Below are 20,237 nucleotides of genomic sequence, written 5' to 3' on the forward strand. Positions count from 1 at the left end.
GGTTACAACATGGTCCTTTAGCTCAGTGAAGTTTGTTATTACCCACTTTCAGAAGCCTAGTTCTGTCAATTCAGCCATCTGAGCCTCAGCCCAGTTCTGTGCCCTTGCTGGAGAGGTGTGCAGTCATTTGGAGGCAGAGAAGCACTCTGTCTTTTTGAGTTTTCAGCATTTTTGTGTTGAATCTGTCTCATCTTTGTGGGCTTATCTACCTTTGATCTTTGAGGTTGCTGACTTTGAAATAGGTTTTTGTAGGGTCTTTTTTGTTGATGTTGTTGTTGTTTTCTGTTTTTCTTTTAACAGTCAGACAACTCTTCCATAGGGCTGCTGCAGTTTGCTGTGGGTCCACTCCAGACTCTAGTCACCTCGGTTTTTCTCATGCCTGGTGGTGTGCTGCAAAACATACCACCAAGTATGCAAAACATACCACCAGGTATGCAAAACAGCAAAGGTGGCAGCCTGCTCCTTCCTTTGGAGGCTCCATCCCAGGAGGATACTGACCTGTTGCTGGCCCAGACACACCTAGGCCACAGACTCCTGTTGGGAGGTGTCAGTCAGGAGGAATGGGATCAGGGACCTGCTTAAAGAAGCAGTCTGGCTGCTTTTTGGTAGAGCAGGTGTGCTGCATTGTTGGGGGACCGTTCCTTGTCCAGACTGTTTGGACTCTCCAAAGCCAGCAGGCTGGAATGGCTGAGTCAACCAAACTGTAGAGATGGTGGCTGCCCCTCCTCCTGGGAGCTCCATCCCAGGGAGAAATCAGAGCTCTGTCTGTATAACCCCGGCTAGAGTGGCTGAAACCCCTGCAGGGAGGTCCTGCCCAGTGAGGAGGAATGGATCCAAGTCCCACTTAAAGAAGCAGCCTGGCCATGATCTGGCAAAGCTGCTGTGCTGCGTTGTGGGGGACCCTTCCTTGTCGGGACCATTTGGACTCTCCAAAGCCAGCAAGCTGGAACAGCTGAGTCAACCAAACCACAGAGATGGCGGCTGCCCCTCCCTCTGGGAGCTCCATCCCAGGGAAAGATCAGAGCTCTATCCATATAACCCTGGCTGGAGTGGTTGAAGCTCCCACAGGGAGATCCCACCCAGTGAGGAGGAATGGATCCGGGTCCTGCTTAAAGAAGCAGTCTGGCCAGATGTGGTGGCTTACGCCTGTAATTCCAGCACTTTGGAAAGCCGAGCCAAGTGGATTGCTTGAGTTCAGGAGTTTCAGACCAGCCTGGGCAACAGGATGAAACCCCATCTCTACCAAACACACACACACAAACACACACACACACAAGCTGGGTGTGGTAATGTGTGCCTGTAGTCCCAGCTACTCTACTCACTTGGTCCTATTGTTTGACCCCATCCCTTCTCCCATGCACCCTTTGATTTCTTATTTCTAGGATCTGGTGTGGAGAGCCCCTCATCCTGGGAAACAGGGTGCGGGAGGCTGAGGTGGGAGGATTACTTGAGCTTGGGAGGCAGAGGTTGCAGTGAGCCGAGATTGCGCCATTGCACTCCAGCCTGGGTGACAAAGTGAGACTCTATCTCAACAAAACAAAACAAAAACAAAACAGGCAGTCTGGCCACCATCTGACAAAGCAGCTCTGCTGCGTTGGGAGGGACCTTTCCTTGTCTGGACTGTTTGGACTCTCCAAAGCCGCAAGCTAGAATGGCTGAGTCAACTGAACCACAGCGATAACAGTCATCCTCCCGCTGGGAGCTCAATTCTATCTCAGGCGGACTCCAGCTTTTATTGTTGGCTGGCTGGAATTCCAAGTCAGTGGGTCTTATCTTGTGAGGTGCCGGGGAAGTGGGGCCTGCAGAAAGATGCTGCTTGGCTCCCTGGTTTCAGCCCTTTTCCTAGGGGTATGTGCAGATGGACCTCCCGCCTTGCCAGGGATCCCAGGGTTGGAGTATGTAAAACTGCCAGGTCTCTGCCGGGCGCGGTGGCTCACGCCTGTAATCCCAGCACTTTGGGAGGCTGACACGGGCGGATCATGAGGTCAGGAGATCCAGACCATCCTGGCTAACACGGTGAAACCCCGTCTCTACTAAAAATACAAAAAATTAGCTGGGCATGGTGGCGGGCGCCTGTAGTCTCAGCTACTCGGGACGCTGAGGCAGGAGAATGGCGTGAACCCAGGAGGCGGAGCTTGCAGTGAGCCGAGATCATGCCACTACACTCCAGCCTGGGCGACAGAACGAGACTCCGTCTCAAAACAAAAACAAAAACAAAAAACAAACAAACAAAAAATCCCTGCTAGGTCTCTGTGTGTGCCTGAGCGGCTGCTCTGCTGAGACTCTGCACAGCTCTGTGTGTTGGACCTAAGGCTCTGCTGGCATGGGCTCACAAGAACTCCTGTTCCATGGGTTGCAAAGACCTGTGGGAGAAATGTGGTTTTCCCGGTGGGGTCGCACAATCACTCACCGCTTCCCTTGGCTGGAGGAGGGGGATCCTTTGGCTCTGTGCTGCTCCCAGGTGGGCCGTCACCCCACCCTGCTTTTCTTTGTTTTCTGTGGGTCAAGCTGTTTGCCCAATTAGTCCCAAAGCGAGCACCTGGATAATTCAGTTGAAGGTGCTGTATTCAGTCACACCTTTCATTCCTTTGCATGAGTGCTGCGGGCTGCTTCTGCTTCTAATCCGCCATCTTGGCCATATTTCACAATTGCACATTTCTGAAAAGCTCCTGAGTATTCTTGATGCTACTGATCCATGTACCATATTTTAAGTTGCAAGGTTGAGAATGATTTCCTAAGTTCCTAGAAAAGGGGAATGATCGCTCACAAAGGGGCTGTTAAATGGGAATTTTCCAACTGCAATGTGCAGTAACATTTGAATCCCCCCTCTGCCTTCCAAAATCACTTGAGTTAAAAAAAATTTTTTCTCCTGTTTGAAATTAATACAATTAGCCTTTAGAGATTTTCTGCCTTCTCTTTTTCCCGTTTTTTTTTTTTTTTTTTTTTTCCTGCCTCACTTTTTGGGAGAATGACTTTTCCTGATTCCTAGGCTGCTGGACAGATCTTTCCGCAAAAAGATTTGGGACATAAGGTAGGTTCCACGGCTGATGGATTGATTTCTTTTTTGGATGATAGTTGAGTATGAAAACTGAGTTTCCAGCCTGAATGTTTTCCACAATAAACTTCTTCAATCATTGATTGTGTTTTTGAAAGGGTAACTTATTTTTGAGGAAAGTTGCAGAGGCAAATGAAATATAAGTGGTTATCTGGGAGTGTGGATCCTTTTGAGCTCTTCCCCGATTACTCAAACTTTTTTTTTTTTTTTGAGACGGAGTCTCGCTCTGTCGCCCAGGCTGGAGTACAGTGGCACAATCTCGGCTCACTGCAAGCTCCGCCTCCCGGGTTCACACCATTCTCCTGCCTCAGCCTTTCTGAGTAGCTGGGACTACAGGCGCCCGCCACCACCCCAGGCTAATTTTTTTTGTATTTTTAGTAGAGATGGGGTTTCACCGTGGTCTCGATCTCCTGACCTCATGATCCGCCCGCCTCAGCCTCCCAAAGTGCTGGGATTACAAGCGTGAGCCACCGCGCCCGACCTGATTACTCAAACTTTAAAAGTTCCCATTTTTCATCCCACCATAAAGAGTATGTTTATTTTTAGGATGCCAGCATTAAGAGACAGCAGTAATCATCCCAGATTTATTTTCTACCACTCCATAAGACAAAGACTCCCACAGTAATAAAAGCCTCTGTGTTTCCAACCTTGGCCGATTGTTTCTTGTTCTTTGCTGTCAATACATTACAAATGAAGCAAAGCAACATAAAAATCAAAGAAGGTAACCCTGTGTACCAAATGAATTCCTTTGCTTGTCGAGTGGCCTTGCCAACTTTTGAGGCTTTTCCTAAGGTGAGGTTAGGCCTTCGTTTTCTGAAACACTTTTTTTTTTTTTTTTTATGAGAAGCTTTATGCCTGAACCTGTCCTTGCTACTCTTCATTGTTTCTATAGCAACTACAGTGGAAAACTTTAACGGCATCTACAATCCAGTGATATTGGGACATCATGATAACCAGCTCATAATGTTATGTAGAATATAGATGAGTGACTCTTTCCCTCCTTCCTTTTCAAGGACAAATCAAGACAAAGTAGCCTTAAAGCACATGGGGTAACACTGTGTTAGATATGAGGAAGGACTTGCAGTGAAAGAATGTGTGAATGAATAAGGGGAGTTCTGGACTTGCATTTTTTTGATGAATATTTTAAAGTAAGATATATCTAACTCCTTTTGATTGGTAGAATCAAATTGCTGACTGAAGATAAGGTGGTGATTAAGAAATGACTTCTTAATATCTCTGAAGCAATAATATCCAGAGCAGGATTTCAATGTGACATGTTCTTTAGAACATACTTTGTGTTCACTAGTGTGCCAGCTGCTGTGGGGCATATAAAAGAGATATACGATAGTCCTTGAACTGAAAGAGTTCATCTTTATAGCTCTAAGAAAAAGAGAATGTAAGAATAAAGTTGAGTTTTTAGACCAAATTCAGGCGACAGAGAGGTCTGTTACTGAGGTCATTAAATTACTTTATTTTTTATTATTATTATTAATTTTTGCGATGGAGTCTTGCTCTGTTGCCCAGGCTGGAGTGCAGTGGCACGATCTCGGCTCACTACAAGATCTGCCTCCCGAGTTCACTCCATTCTCCTGCCTCAGCCTCCTGAGTAGCTGGGACTACAGGCAGCCACCACCATGCCCGGCTAAGTTTTTGTATTTTTAGTAGAGACGGGGTTTCACCCTATTAGCCAGGATGGTCTCAATCTCCTGACATCGTGATCCACCCGCCTTGGCCTCCCAAAGTGCTGGGATTACAGGCGTGAGCCACTGGGCCCGGCCAAATTACTGTATTGCTATAGGACAGGAAAATAGATGGAATCGCTTTACATGAAAGCATAAACTGGACCCATTTAACGCATACACTGTCCACTCCTGCCATGGGCTATGGGGTTGGCTAGGTGGGTCCCCTTCTGTTGGGAGCAGTATTGACTTGTTATTCCAGAGTACTGGGCAAATATTACCATTTTCTATGTGTGCCAAGACATGAAAAAGTCTGGGAAGTACTGTCATAAACAAAGTTATGTGAGAATCTGGAGGCACAGAAGCCCTTGACTGTTGCCCAAGTCTTCCCCACAAACCTAGGGCAAGGATTATATATATCTTTAAATTCCTAAGGGTAGTGTATTGTTCTGGAAACAACAACAATAAAATGTTTCAAGGAGGAAAGAGTAATCAACTGTATCAGATGAGACTGATAAACCAAGTAAGATTAGGGCGGTGACCTGCCCATTGGATTGAGTTACATGGAGATCACAGTGAAACTTGTAAAGTTGTTTTGGTGAATTGGTGGGCACAAAAGGCTTGAGGAGTGGATGAAATAGGGAGTGGGAAAAGGAGAATTGGAGACAGTGCTATAGATGACTCTTCTGAGGAACTTTGCTATAAAAAGGAGTAGAGAAATGATGCAGAAAATGGATTAGGGTGTAAGGCCAAGAAGTTTTTTTTTTTTTTTTCATTTTTTTTAAAGGGCGAAAATACAGCATGCTTGTATGCTAATGTGAATGATTCATTAGAAGGTAACAACTGATGTGCAGGGGAGAGTGGGAGCATTTGCCGGAAAGATGTCCCCAAGTAGGTGATCACAGATAAGATCTAGTGCAGCAATAGAGGCCTTGGCCTTGGACTGGGGCAGAGAACCCTCTATACTAACAGGAAGGCAGGCAGAGAATATAGGTACAGATACAAGTAGGCTGGGAGTTGTGGTAATGGCAACACTGGAAATTCTTTTCTGGTTGCCTCCATTTCTTCATGAAATAGAAAGCAAAGTCAGCAGCTGAGAGTGAGTGTGGAAGGAGAGAGGAGAAGATATTGTCACGTATTCTGTATTTTGGGAGTTTGCTCCATTCATTTTCAGGAGTTCTCTAATCATGACTCCAGCCCTTCAAGTCAAAGTACCCTTATGACCTGGTAAGCTCTTCACTTTCGCTTTTCTCCACCAGAGTACAGGCTGTGGATTCTGGGCTGAAAGAATAGCTCATGCCAGAGTCCCTCACCCTGTAGCTGGTGAGCACCCTCAGTAGCAGACGGAGCTGTTCAAAACAACACAGTAAACGAAGACATCTTTCTGAGAAACTTACGTGTTTTCCAGTTTGCATTGTTTATACATTAAGCGCGAGAAACTAGCTAAACTGTCGAAAATCTACTTGCCTATGAAGAGAAGAATCAGGAAGATGTACTTTTCCCACAAACTTTGTATTTGCAAGAGGACAGTGCATTTTTTTCTAAGTCCTATCATAACATCTACTTTTCGTCAAACAGTGAGAGCCTACGAGATCCATAGTCTTTTTTTTTTTTTTTTGAGACGGAGTCTCGCGCTGTCGCCCAGGCTGTAGTGCAGTGGCACGATCTCGCCTCACTGCAAGCTCTACCTCCCGGGTTCACACCATTCTCCTGCCTCAGCCTCCCGAGTAGCTGGAACTACAGGCACCCACCACCAAACAAGGCTAGTTTTTTTTTTTTTTGGTATTTTTAGTAAAGACGGGGTTTCACCGTGTTAGCCAGGATGGTCTCGATCTCCTGACCTTGTGATCCGCCTGCCTCGGCCTCCCAAAGTGCTGGGATTACAGGCGTGAGCTACTGCACCCGGCCGATCCATAGTCTTAGACTAGGAATTACTGGGTTTCTTGTGATGTTTGAAGGCTTCAGATGCTACCTTCACAGAGTAGTTGAGGATGCATCAGAATCAACTGGCAGGTTTATTAAAACACAGATTACTGGGCCTCATCCCCAGACTTTTAATTCTGAATTTGCATTTCTAACAAGTTCCCAGGTGATGCTATGTTTCTGGTCCACATTTTGAGAACCACCTTAAGGAACTGGCTACCATTTTATTTAAAAAATAACTTAGGTTGCCGGACGCGGTGGCTCATGCCTGTAATCCCAGCACTTTGGGAGGCTGAGGCAGGCAGATCACCTGAGGTCGGGAGTTTGAGGCCAGCCTGACCAACATGGAGAAACCCCATCTCTACTAAAAATACAAAAAAATTAGCCAGGTGTGGTGGTGCATGCCTGTAATCCCAGCTACTCAGGAAGCTGAGGCAGGAGAATCACTTGAAGGTTGTGGTGAGCCGAGATTGTGTCGTTGTACTCCAGCCTGGGCAACAAGTGCGAAACTCCGTCTCAAAAAAAAAAAAAACAAAAAAACCTTAGGTCATATATGTATTAAAAATATGCAAAAAGTACAGTTTTGTTTCTAAGGAGCTACCTATATAATTGAGCACTTTGGTTTTGATACTCATGAATTCTCATGAGTTCTACCTAAGGGAAAACTGAATTTTTTATTCATGCAATGGCATATGTTTAAAATCAGGACTATCAAGTAAAAGCAATACCAGAAAATATTCCTTCCCTTTGTTATTTATGCAATTCAAAGGTCTCTGGCTGCTCAAAATGCAGGAGGTACTTGTGTGGTATTTTTAAACCTTAATAACACATTTTTTGGACCAGAATCACATGAGGACAGCATATACCATATCCCTGTTGAAAGAACTTCGGCTAGTTGTGTCCGCTAATTAGGAAGTGCTAGAAGGCGGACCTCAGAATTTTCCATATCCTAAACACTCTTGGTTGAATTGAGAAAAACAAAGTAAGCCTTGAATGAATAGATGGAGAGTAACATAGCCCCCTGACTTCTGAGGGCATCTGCAGAATAGACTTACAGGCATGGATTCTGGAACTAGACTATACTGGTATAAATCCCAGTTCTGTTACTTATTAGCTTGAGCAAATTATTTAACTTTTTTGCAACTCAGTTTTCTAATCTGTAAAATAGGAATAATAATAGTGTTTATTTCATAGGGATATTTTGAAGATTTAATGAGTTAGTATGTGGAAAGTGCTTAGAATAGTATCAGGTGCAAAATAAATGTTAAAAAAACTTAGCATCATCCACAAACCAATGTATCTCTAAAATGGCGTATCTTTCAAAGTGTTACTGAGTCTTACACTGACTAGTTGAAAGTATCAAGCATAGTGAATGTGCCCTAATAACACTGGCTTAATCTAAAAGCCACTAATCTTTTCAGCCTCATAATTTTGGAGGCTTCTCGAGGGATAGTTATATAGTTCCTTAAAGCCCTATTTCCCACTGGTCTCGTCTCTCACTACATTGGAGATGTACATATTAATCTCATACCAGACATTTGCCCAAATCAGGGTTTCTCAATGTTGGCAAATTTAGGGCTGGATAAATTTTTGGATAAATCACATCGGTAGCTCCTTAGATACTAAAATATACCTTCTGCACCAATCTATCTGTGCTAGTGGTTCTCATCCAGGGTGATTGCCTCTCAGGGAACATTTGGCAATGTCTGGAGATGTTTTTGGTTGTCTTAATGAGGGGGAGAGGGGTTGATTCTGGCATCTAGTGGGTAGAGGCCAGGGATGCTGTTAAATATTGTACAATGCACAGGATAAGCTACCACCACAAAATTTTATCCAGCCCTAAATTTGCCAACATTGAGAAACTCCGATTTGTGCAAATGTCTAGTATGAGATTAATGTGTGGATCTTCAACTTGGTGAGAGGCCAGACCACTGATATGCTGGTAGATATTTAACCACATTCTTCCATGCCCCTTCCCCACTGCTATGGTCTAAATGTTCATCTCCCTCAAAATTCATATGTTGAAATCTTTTTTTTTTTTTTTTGAGACAGTCTCCTTCTGTTGCCCATGTACGATCACAGCTCGCTACAGCCTCAACCTCCTGGGCTCGAATGATTCTCTATCTCAGCCTCCCAAGTAGTGGGACTATAGGCATATACCACCATGCCCAGCTAATTTTTGTAGAAATGGGGTTTCACCATGTTGCCCAGGCTGGTCTTGAACTCATGTCTCAGGCAATCCACCCGCCACAGCCTCCCAAAATGCTGGGATTACAGGCATGAGCCACACACCTGGCCTGTAACTGTGTAATCTTGGAAGTTACTTAACATCTGTTTTAGATCCCTGATCTGTAAAATGGAGACAACACTAGCTTACCTCGTAGGCCAGCTATTAGTCTCAAATGAAGTGATATGAGAAGTATGTAGAATAGTGTTTGGTGCATATAAGTGCTCTACAAGTGTTACTATTTTTAAGACTGTTTCTCTGGAGTTGACGATCCTTCAATAGTTCCCCCTGTCTGGAAGGCTCCCCTACTCCCACTTACCAAACAAGCAAACTCCTACTCAACCATTAGGCTTTAGCTCAGGGGTCTATTTCTCATGAAGCCTTGGATAACCCGTTTAAACCTAATTAAACTTTTCTTCTTTGGGCCTTGACCTTGAATCTCTCACTGCACTCAGCAACACTGTACTGTAATCATCTATTCACAGGACTAGATTATCTTCCTTGTGGGCAGTGAGCTACTTGAGGGCAGGCGCAAGGTTTTTTTGTTTGTTTTTGTTTTAAATTTCAGGACATAGCACTGTGCCTGATGCAGAGTAGGCAATTAGAAGCAATGAAAAGTATTAACTATGTATGGATATAGGAAAGAACCAGAAAGTACTGAGAGGGAAGAAAACACTGGTTCTGCTAGGCTGACATTTTAGCCCTTGCTTTCATTATTTTCATGTGGTTTCAGTCCCAAGTTAAAAACTGCTTCCATGCATCTGTGTAACCACCTGTTCCACTTCCTGTTTTCTCCTTGGTTGAAAGAAGGGACTGGAGTGAGACCGCCTTAGAATGCCAGTTCCACCACTACCTGGTTGTTCACTTTAGGCAAGTTTTTTTAACCTTTCCAAGGCTGTTACCTCACTGCAGAATAAGCATAACAGTCATCCCTACCTCACAGAGCTGTTATGAGAATGAAATACTCATGTGCTCAATAAATGTCAGCTGTAGTAGTCATTTCTACAGAAATTCTGCTGAGGACTTTGACGCCCTTTCTAGCCGTCTCCCAGTTTCGCACTGTTCTCTCTCCCACGTGCTGCAGTCCACCTCTCACCAGACACAAACTCTGTCTTTACGTCCACACCTCCTGAACCCTGACTTCGGTATAGTTTTAAAATGATACACATTCGTTGCTGAAAATTAGATTAAACGGAGGAAAAAAAATTAACTCACTGGAAATCTCAGCAGTTAACCACTAACATTTTAGTATGTATTTGTTTAGACCTTTTCTTATGCAAATACACACGTTTAAACTTTTTTTTTCCCGAAAGTTCACATCATACAAATTTTATTTTGACTCGTCCTTGCACTTAGCACGGTCCCTCCCCCAACGCTATCTCTGATGCCTTGAGAACCCCCCCCCCGCCCCGCTGCAGACCCCCACCACTTCCAGCTCCCAGCGGTCGGGCCTTCCCGCAGTCCCGGTTCCGGCCCCACCTGCGGGACGCCGGCCGCCCCGCCCCGCCGCGGCCGGCCTCGATCCCTGGCCCCGCACCCCGCTGCTACCGGGCGCCGTTCGCTCGCGGCTCCTCAGTGCGGCCCGCTTCCGGTGGGGCCAGGGCGTCTCCGACGCGGCTCGGCTCCCGCGCGCTCAGCACCGCCGGCGGCGGCCAGATGCAGGCGGAGCGAGGAGCTCGGGGAGGCCGTGGGCGGCGGCCGGGTCGCGGCCGGCCTGGCGGAGATCGCCACAGCGAGCGGCCCGGAGCCGCAGCGGCGGTAGCCAGAGGCGGCGGTGGGGACGGAGGCGGACGCCGGGGCCGTGGCCGGGGCTTCCGCGGCGCTCGCGGAGGCCGAGGAGGAGGAGGCGCCCCGCGAGGCAGCCGCCGGGAGCCGGGAGGCCGGGGCGCAGGGGCCTGCGCGCCGGTAAGAGGCGACGGCTGGTGGGGCTGGGACCGCGTGTAACTGGGGCAAGTGGGGCCGAGGCCGCCAGTCAAGAGCCGCAAGAGAGCGTGCCAGGCGCGCGCCAGAGGGGCGGCGGCGCCTGCGCGGGACGGGCGGATGGTGGCGGGGGCGCGCCTGGGTATGCGCTTGGCTCCCCTCGTGGCCTCCTGGCCGGGCTGGCGCGAGGCAGTGGGGTAGGAGGGCTCCCCAGCCTGCCCCAGGGTCCAGGGTAGGAATCCAGAGGCCAAGGCCGTGTGTCGGGGGTGCAAGTCTCGGCGGCCTGTGGGCCGGCTGGGCTGTCTGTACGATTACCACTGTGGGACGGAGGCGCGGCCAGGACGTGGTCCCTCGGCAGCCTTTACGGGCACGCTCCTGTTATTAGGAGGGAAGGGATTTTTTGGTCTGTTTTGTTAACTGTCTATGCAATGCCTAGTACACAGTAGGCGCATAATAAAAAGTTTGTTGAGTGAAAGAATGACCCCTACGACTGGACTCCAGTATTTGGGGGCGGGACCAGATGCATAGTTCTTTGTAATAGCGTAGTTCTCTTTTATTATGCCTATATGTGTAGAAATCAGGGAGCACTGGCCTTTGTCGTTTTGAATTTTCAATTTATAAATGAGCAGTCAAGTTCTGAGTTTTAATAGCAATATCATCGGTCTTATTGACACGTTCATAGAAGGAAAGTTTTCGGAGATTGGAGCAGGGGATGATATATATGGGGGCAAACCTAATCATATCTCAGCTAAAGGAGTTAGAGGACTGTCTTTTTATGAGCTGTTCTGTTACTTTAACATCTGTAGGACAAGACCATCTTTATATTCTGCATTCTTATGCACACAGATTTAAAAAATTCTTTTTTGAATGAGGCAAAATTTGCTCTTACTGAAGTATTTACAATATCTTGAGGGCATAGCAGATAAGATATCCCTAAAGAGAGTAGTTGTATACAGCAATACAGAGCTGGAAAAAAAGTATAAAACTTAAATTTAAATGTAACAAACTTAAATCTTGTTAAGATTAAGGTAGGTAATAGGCAAAACTTGAATGAGATATAAAAACATTTTTAGGGTCAGTTTACCTGGTGTAAACTGACAGAAACTAAGGTAAATGACAGAAACTAAGACCAACCTAGTGCCCACTATATATCACATTTTGGTCTTATAACTGTATTATATATATGTAATATATATGTAATGTAGAATTATGTAATATAATAGTATATAATTATATATATTAACTACAATGTTATATATTATTTATATACACATGTATATAGAGTACTCTTTATTTTTACAAGTTAACTGACTTGCCTAAGCTTTCACAGCTACTGGCAGAGCTGGGATTTATATCAAGCTGCCCTTGAGTCAACCGTATTTTATGTCTTACTTTTTCGTGAACCAGTCACCACTTTACCGAGAACAAAGTAGATATTCCTTGGCTGCAGAGATCGTGCTTTAAGAGTAATTGTAGTAATGGTACCTTTGGTATTAACTATGGTGTCTGGCGCACAGGATTTTACTAATAAGCGCCTTTAAGTTGAATTGTGTGAGTGAAGGTGCTTCTGTTTTGTTAATCTCTGTTGAATTAAATTGGGTGAAATGATGGTGTATCTTTTTTCTTTTTTCTTTTTTGAGTCAGAGTTTCGCTCTTGTTGCCCAGGCTGGAGTGCAATGGCATGATCTTGGCTCACTGCAACCTCCGCCTCCTGGGTTCAAGCGATTCTGCTGCCTCAGCCTCCCAAGTAGCTGGGATTACAGGCATGAGCCACCTTGCCCGGCTAATTTTGTATTTTTAGTAGAGATGGGGTTTCACCATGTTGGTCAGGCTGGTCTCGAACTCCTGACCTCAGGTGATCCACCCGCCTCGGCCTCCCAAGGTGCTGGGATTACAGGCGTGACCCACTGTGCCGGGTCATGATGGTATATCATTAAAAGAAAGAATAATACAAGACTTTAAAAAATTTAAGATAGTATTGTAACACATTCTGTTAAAATTTTAGGCTTTTTCTTTTGTTGAGTTGGTTTTACCCCTTCATCATCATGTTTTCAGCCAAAGCTGGAGGAAGGGATGTTGGGCAGATTGTTCCTTAATTTTGGTTTGGATTGGTCATCTCTAAGTTCCTTCCATTTCTCAGATTCTGAAGTACTGTTTGTATTTAGTCTGCTAAGACACCATTTTTGGTACTTAACCATTACATGAGACAAGATTGATTGACTTTCCTGAAAACTTCTTGTTCTCATATCCCATGGTGCATTTGTGCCCCAAGGAGAGAGTAACTGAAATGATCAAAGGAAAAAAAAATCATAATAGCCTCCCAGCCTTGTAAAGACCAGTTGTCCACCTTCAGAAACCAATTCTATGTACACCTTTGCTTTCTATTTTGGACCACTGCATACAAATGGAAAACAATCAAACTAACCAATTTCTAGGTAGCTATGTAATACTCCAAGGTAACTTAGTTGAGTACTAAGTTGAGTACATCTCTTAGTCTCTTGCTCTTAAATCATTCCTTCTGTAAATAGTCTGAGCTCTAAGCTTACCGATTATGGGTGAGCATAATTATCTTTACAGAATACTCACTAGAAGCATTATTGTACTAGATACAATCATTAACTTAAAAAAAAAAAAAACTGGCTGGGTGTGGTGGTTCATGCTTGTAATCCCAGCACTTTGGGAGGCTGAGGTGGGTGGGTCACTTGAGTCTGGGGGTTCGAGACCAGACTGGGCAACATAACGAGATCCCCTCTCTCTAAAAAAAAATACAAAACTGCTGAGCATGGCGGGGTGCGTCTGTAGTCCCTGCTACAAGGGAGGCTGAAGCAGCAGGATTGTTTGAGCCCCGGAGATGGAGGCTGCAGTGAGCTGTGATCCTGCCACTGCACTCCAGCCTGGGCAATAGAGTGAGACTGTCTCAAATAACTAACTTACTAACTAAATGAATAAATAATCTCCCTATCACTCCCCCCAATACTAGGATTGTTTAGTATTTATCTTCATGATGGGCTGTTAGCAGAGAGGAAGACAAGGCCTGTTGGCAGTCTTTGGAATTTTTTTTATTTTTTCCTTCCTGTAGTAATAACAGTAATTCACATTTGTTGAGTACTTAATATGAGACAGCTGAGGCACCGTTAAATCACTCACAGTTAGGAGAGGTGAAATAACTTTTTAATATCACTCAACCAGAAAATTGCTGAACCTGGATTCCACCCTAGCATTTTCACTCCAGAGCCTGTTCTTTCGACCGCTGCTCTAAACTGCTCCTGGAATGACTTTGAGATTTGAAAAAAGGGTGTGTGGAGGACTGTTGAGTGATTCTTCCACATGCCTGATTATTTTTTTAACTGATGTTTTAGTATGGTTATAAGGTTTTAAGGTAATATTGGTACCATCTTCAGTTATTGTGGGTGTCAGCAGACCTTTGCTTTCTTGCTCCATGTTTATATTGCAGCTTTTCGTATTCCTTTTAAAATGATTTATATTCAGTAAAAGATGAGACAGCTGTTTATAGTTGTACTAAAAAGTAGAATCTGGAGGCATTTAATTCTGATCAAACTTTTGCTTTGTAAATAAAGCCTGAGTAGTAATTAATACCTGATGCCTTTGACATTTTCATTTCACTTGGTAAAAAGGAAATCTCTAATTTTCTATTCAAGTTTAGTGTGAATCTGGAGGGAAGAAATGGTGTCAGATCAGTTACAGGCAGGTGTCTAAGGACCTGCTCCTTCACTTTTGCTCAAAGTAGCCACCAGCAACATGTCAGCCAGCTAGAGACTGAGAGCCTGTTAAAAGCTCAAACTGAAATGACAGCCTCTAGACTTTATTTTTCTTTTTTTCCAGAAAGCCTGAAGCAAATTTGGTTAGAAACTGGACGTGCTTAAGTGTCCCAACAGAAGATTGCTTTAAGATTAGTACTTGGTAATCCATGAAATTGACCTCTCCTCCTGCTGCAAACCATTGCACACACACTGTAATTATTTTGGCATCCTTATCCTTGTTAACATATTCTGTTTTTAAGTTGCTTTTCTCACTGACCACTATTTCACTTACATATTTTCAATATCAACACAGACAACTGAACTTTTTTGCTTGTATTCTGCCTAAAAAAATTTTGCGAAACCATGTACAATGTACTTTAAAGTTTATATCTAACACATTTTTATCAATGGATGAGAGAATTTCAAAATATAAAATTTCCAACATATTGTATATATTGACTTTTTAAATAAAACTCACACAATTTTTATAAATTGATTTTTTATTCTTTTTTTCTTTTTTTTCTTTCTTTTTTTTTTGTGAAGAAACTGGGTCTCACTTTGTTGCTCAGGCTGAAGTGCGGTAGTGTGAGCTAAGCTCACTGCTGCCTTCAACTGCTGTACTCAAGGGATCCTCCCGCCTCAGCCTCCTGAGTAGGTGGGAGTACAGGCGTGAACCACCACATCCAACTAATATTTTTATATTTTGTGAAGATGGTCTCACTGTCTTGCCCAGGCTGGTCTCAAACTCCTGGGCCCAAGCAGTCCTCCCGCTTCAGCCACCCAAAGTGCTGGGGTTACAGATGTGAGTCACCACACTTGGCTATGGATGGATTTTAAATACTAGAGTGATTTGATATTTGCCTTTAGCCATTTAAAAATCACATTAATAAATTCTTTAGGCTGGGCGCGGTGGCTCATGCCTGTAATCCCAGCACTTTGGGAGGCTGAGGTGGGCGGATCACGAGGTCAAGAGATCGAGACCATCCTGGCCAACATGGTGAAACCCCGTCTCTACTAAAGATACAAAAGTTAGCTGGGCGTGGTGGCGCACGCCTGTAGTCCCAGCTACTTGGGAGGCTGAGGCAGGAGAATCACTTGAACTTGGGAGGCGGAGGTTGCAGTGAACCAAAATTGCCCCACTGCCCTCCTTCTGAGACTCCGTTTTGAAACAAAAAACAAAACCCAACTCTTTAGTAGTGTGAAGATTTCCATTGTTTCTTGTTCTTTTTTACTTGTATTTTAATTCCCCATCTCTCACAGAACCTTATTCAACAGAATCTATTTTCATACTTGAAAAATTTTTAGTGGTTACTATTTCGTGTCTTCCTGTAATAAATGTTGACTTAAAAAATGTTATATAACTCTACAGGCTTGGGTGCTATTTTTTCTTTTAGATTGAATTAAGATTACATCGATTAATATATACAGTTATTTTGATTTGCAATTTTTTAAAATTTTTTTTTGAGACAGAGTCTCGCTCTGTCACCCAGGCTGGAGTGCAGTGGCACGATCTTGGCTCACTGCAGTCTCCACCTCCTGGGTTCAAGCAATTCTCCTGCCTCAGCTTCCTGAGTAGCTGGGACTACAGGTGCACACCGCCTCCTGGCTAATTTTTTGTATTTTAGTAGAGACGGGGTTTCACCGTGTTGCTCAGGCTGGTTTTGAACTCCTGAGCTCAGGCAGTCCGCCCGCCTCTGCCTCCTGACGTGCTAGGATTACAGGCGTGAGCCACCGCGCCTGGCCTTGCAATTGTTAAACATAAAGGTAAAACTTCATTGTAAACGAGTCTCATTTTCCCTAATGAGTTTGAGTATCCATGGATGAACATTACTTATTGCCTGCACGAGATAGGATTCAGTGTCAATTCTTTTCTCAATTTTTGATTTTATAGATGTAAGGATTGAGAAACATTGTTCACATAAATAGGTAGATGGGAATGTTGGAGTTTTGCCATATCAATGTCACTCAGTTCATTAAATATCTCTACTTATATGCCAAAAAAATATTTTTAAAGTATTTTAAGAATCTGTCAAGTGATGACTGTATTAGGTTCTCCATCACTTTGATTGAAAGCAAATAATTGGAGCTACCTGATTTGCAAAAGGACATGTTACATGTTCTTTAGAGTTACACTTCCTCAGCATCTATATTTAAAATTGTCCTATTGTTGGGGCTTGAGGAATACAGCCAGATTGAGAATGGCTGAGAAGGAGTTGTGCTGTCTTCAGGTGCCTTCTAGGGTAGACTGCTTTTGGGAAAGACCATGGATCTTGAATATCTGGAAGTTGATTCCCTGAAAAACATACTGCTCATATACTCCTTGGAAAATCTTTCTGAACCCCTAGGTATGTGCACACTCCATTTTGAGGACAGCTAAGATAGCACCTTTGTTTCTTAGTAAGATGGTTCATTGCATGAATTCATTCAGAGCTTTTTTGTTTTCTGGCTATCCATCATTTGCAGAATATGGTTTCCAGGTTTTGTCATTCTTAATAGTGTTACTGTCTTTGTTTTAAACTGCTGCTAGGATGGAAAATAGCTCGCTCATAAATCGATACCACTGGCATATGTTTTCTGGAAGAGTAGGTACTAAGTCATTGTTGGTTTTCTTATTTTTTTTCCAGAAAAAGTAGTGATTACTTTTTACAGCACTGGGCAAGTGACCTCTAGAGAGGTTACGTAGGTCATTTGATCCTAACCACACCATAGCATGACTTAACTAGCCTTTTTCTAGAAATTAAGTGGTTGCAAAGGTGTTTTCTATTCAGATGTCACTATTTCCTGATGCAGTTTGAAGTGTCAAAGGGAGCAATAAAGACCATAGTGACACATAATAATTTCTATTTGATAGAAGCTACTGACTAACTTATTACGGCACTGGATTAGTTCTCTTTGAATTTTTCTTCCTTTGTTAGAAGCCCTGTGTATGTGTCTGTGTACGTGTGTGTGCGTATGTGTGTTTTAAGGTGCCAGAAATAAATACTTTAATACTTTTTCTCTTGGATGGAAATAACAGCTTTGTTAGTCTGAAAATTTTCTATAAAGGTGTCATGGGGCAGTGCATGGATAATGGTTATGGAGAATTTTTCACTTTTGAGTGGGTTTTGTCAAAGGATGCTGAAAAGAAATAACAAACTGATGTGTGTGTTTTATCTTGATGCTGCTAGGATGCTGTTGTTATAATCTGACCAACCTGATTTTGTAAGCCTTAAATTGCTTAAAAGGCAATTCCTGTGAAGAACAACACTGCCAAGGATGCTGTTTCCTGCCACTCATATCACATCATTGGTGTGTGTGCAAACAGCACAACAATCAAAAAAAAATAGGAGATTAATAGAATGCATTCCCTGTTGTAAAAACTTTATTCTACCTTTGAGTCCTCTTGCCATTAAGGACTGATACAAATCTGTCTGATCCATATTTCTTTAGTACCAAGTCAAACTTACATTGAGGGATAGCAAACATTTTAATATTAACCTAAGCAGGCTAGGCGTGGTGGCTTACGCCCGTAATCCCAGCACTGTGGGAGGCCGAGGCAGGCAGATCACCTGAGGTCAGGAGTTCGAGACCAGCCTGACTAATATGATGAAACCCTGTCACTATTAGAAATACAAAAATTGGCCGGGCGCGGTGGCTCACACTTGTAATCCCAGCACTTTGGGAGGCCGAGGCAGGGGGATCATGAGGTCAGGAGATCGAGACCACGGTGAAACCCCATCTCTACTAAAAATACAAAAAAATTAGCCGGGCGTGGTGGCGGGCGCCTGTAGTCCCAGCTACTCGGAGAGGCTGAGGCAGGAGAATGGTGTGAACCCGGGAGGCGGAGCTTGCAGTGAGCCGAGATTGCGCCACTGCACTCCAGCCCGGGCGACAGAGCGAGACTCCGTCTCAAAAAAAAAAAAAAAAAAAGAAATACAAAAATTAGCCAGGCATGGTGGCATGCGCCTGTAATCCCAGCTACTCGGGAGGTTGAGACAGGAGAATCGCTTGAACCCAGGAGGCGGAGGTTGCAGTGAGCCGAGATCACGCCATTGCACTCCAGCCTGGGCAACAAGAGCGAAACTCTGCCTCAAAAAAAAAAAAAAAAAAAAAAAAAAAAAAAAAAAAAAAAAAAAAAAAATTAACCTAAGCAAAGCATAATTGGGATAATAGGCTCTTACAAAAAAACTCATATGTATTCATTTGGCTTATCATTATCAGTGTTGTGATTCCTCTATTTCTGTATTTAACTGTGTCAAGTTACTGACACCAAGAGTTTGTTAATAGATGTATATTCTATGAAACAAACATAGTCATCTATTTTGGATTTCTATAATTTCTGGCTTGAAAGGACCATTCACAGTTACATTTGGGGAAAATTAAAAAACATTTAGGCCAGGTGTAGTGGCTTATACCTGTAATCCCAGCACTTTGGGAGGGTGAGGTGGGAGGACTGCTTAAGGCCAGGAGTTCAAGACCAGCCTGGGCAACGAAGCAAGATCCCTGTCAACAACAACAACAAAAAATGGTGCGCACCTGTATTCCCACCTACTCAGGAGGCTGAGGCAGAGAGATTTTTAACCCAGGAGTTGGAGGTTGCAGTGAGCTATGATCACACCACTGCACTCCAGCCTGGGTGACAGATTGAGACTCTGTCTCAACAAAACCCCCCAAACCAGGCTGGGCATGGTGGCTCACGCCTATAATCCCAGCATTTTGGGAGGCTGAGGCGGATGGATCACAAGGTCAGCCTAACACAGTGAAACCCCGTCTTTACTAAAGATACAAAAAAATTAGCTGGGCGAGGTGGCGGGCACCTGTAGTCCCAGCTACTTAGGAGGCTGAGGCAGGAGAATGGCGTGAACCCAGGAGGCGGAGCTTGCAGTGAAGCGAGATTGCGCCACTGCGCTCCAGCCTGGGCGACAGAGCGACTCCGTCTCAAACAAAACAAAACAAAACAAAAAACCCCCCAAAACCTAGTATTCTCAAAAAGTTTCATGCAATGTGAATTTTATTTACATAGTGGATTTGGAATTCATAGTTCTTTTTTTGAGATGAAGTCTCACTCACTCTGTCACCCAGGCTGGAATGCAGTGGTGTGATCTTAGCTCCCTGCAACCTCTGCCTCCTGGGTTCAAGAGATTCTCCTGCCTCAGCCTCCCAAGTAGCTGGGATTACAGACATGTGCCACCATGCCTGGCTAATTTTTGTATTTTTAGTAGAGATGGGGTCGTACCATGTTGGCCAGGCTGGTTTTGAACTCCTGACCTCAAGTGATCCGCCTGCCTTGGCCTCCCAAAGTGCTGGGATTACAAGTGTGAGTCACCATGCTCGGCTTGGAATTTATAGTTCTATTGTGAATCTAGAGGTCACAGTCTAGTGAGCTGGATTCATGATATTGAGGACTAGTATGTTTCAACATCATTTTTTTCCTTTTACTACAAGGCTGATAATAAAAGAGTGTTTCTGTTCAATATTTGGGCTAATTAAAGATTAGTCTTATATTATTGAAGAAGTCTTAATCCCTGTTACAGATACATTACACTTCAAATCCTTCCAAGGAAGTTATGATTTTTCTGGGAGCAAACCTTGATGAAAAAATGAGTATTATTCTAAAGACAAAGCTTGGCTTCCTATTTTCTCTTAGTGTTCTTCACTCCATTCCCAAGTGTTGTGTTTTGTTTTGCTTCTTC

General features: G+C 44.0%; 2 protein-coding genes across 3 annotated transcripts in view; one reads left to right on the plus strand and one right to left on the minus strand.

Moving 5' to 3' along the window:
* Positions 1-20,237, minus strand: part of CHRM5 (cholinergic receptor muscarinic 5) — a 99,632-nt gene that overhangs the window by 15,682 nt on the left and 63,713 nt on the right. The window contains exon 2 of one of the 2 annotated variants that reach the window (XM_003272782.3): positions 2,411-2,742. The exons of the other annotated variant lie outside the window; for it this stretch is intronic. The gene's annotated coding sequence lies outside the window, so the exon portion shown is untranslated. The remainder of the gene's footprint in view (positions 1-2,410; positions 2,743-20,237) is intronic. 2 annotated transcript variants of the gene reach the window in all.
* AVEN (apoptosis and caspase activation inhibitor) overlaps positions 9,430-20,237 on the plus strand; it is a 205,671-nt gene continuing 194,863 nt past the window's right edge. The window contains exon 1 of the mRNA XM_003272784.4: positions 9,430-10,789. Coding sequence (XP_003272832.2) covers positions 10,541-10,789 — 249 coding nt within the window. The 5' untranslated portion in view covers positions 9,430-10,540. The remainder of the gene's footprint in view (positions 10,790-20,237) is intronic.

This window comes from Nomascus leucogenys, chromosome 6 (genome assembly GCF_006542625.1).
Source record: "Nomascus leucogenys isolate Asia chromosome 6, Asia_NLE_v1, whole genome shotgun sequence".
NCBI classification, from domain to species: domain Eukaryota; kingdom Metazoa; phylum Chordata; class Mammalia; order Primates; family Hylobatidae; genus Nomascus; species Nomascus leucogenys.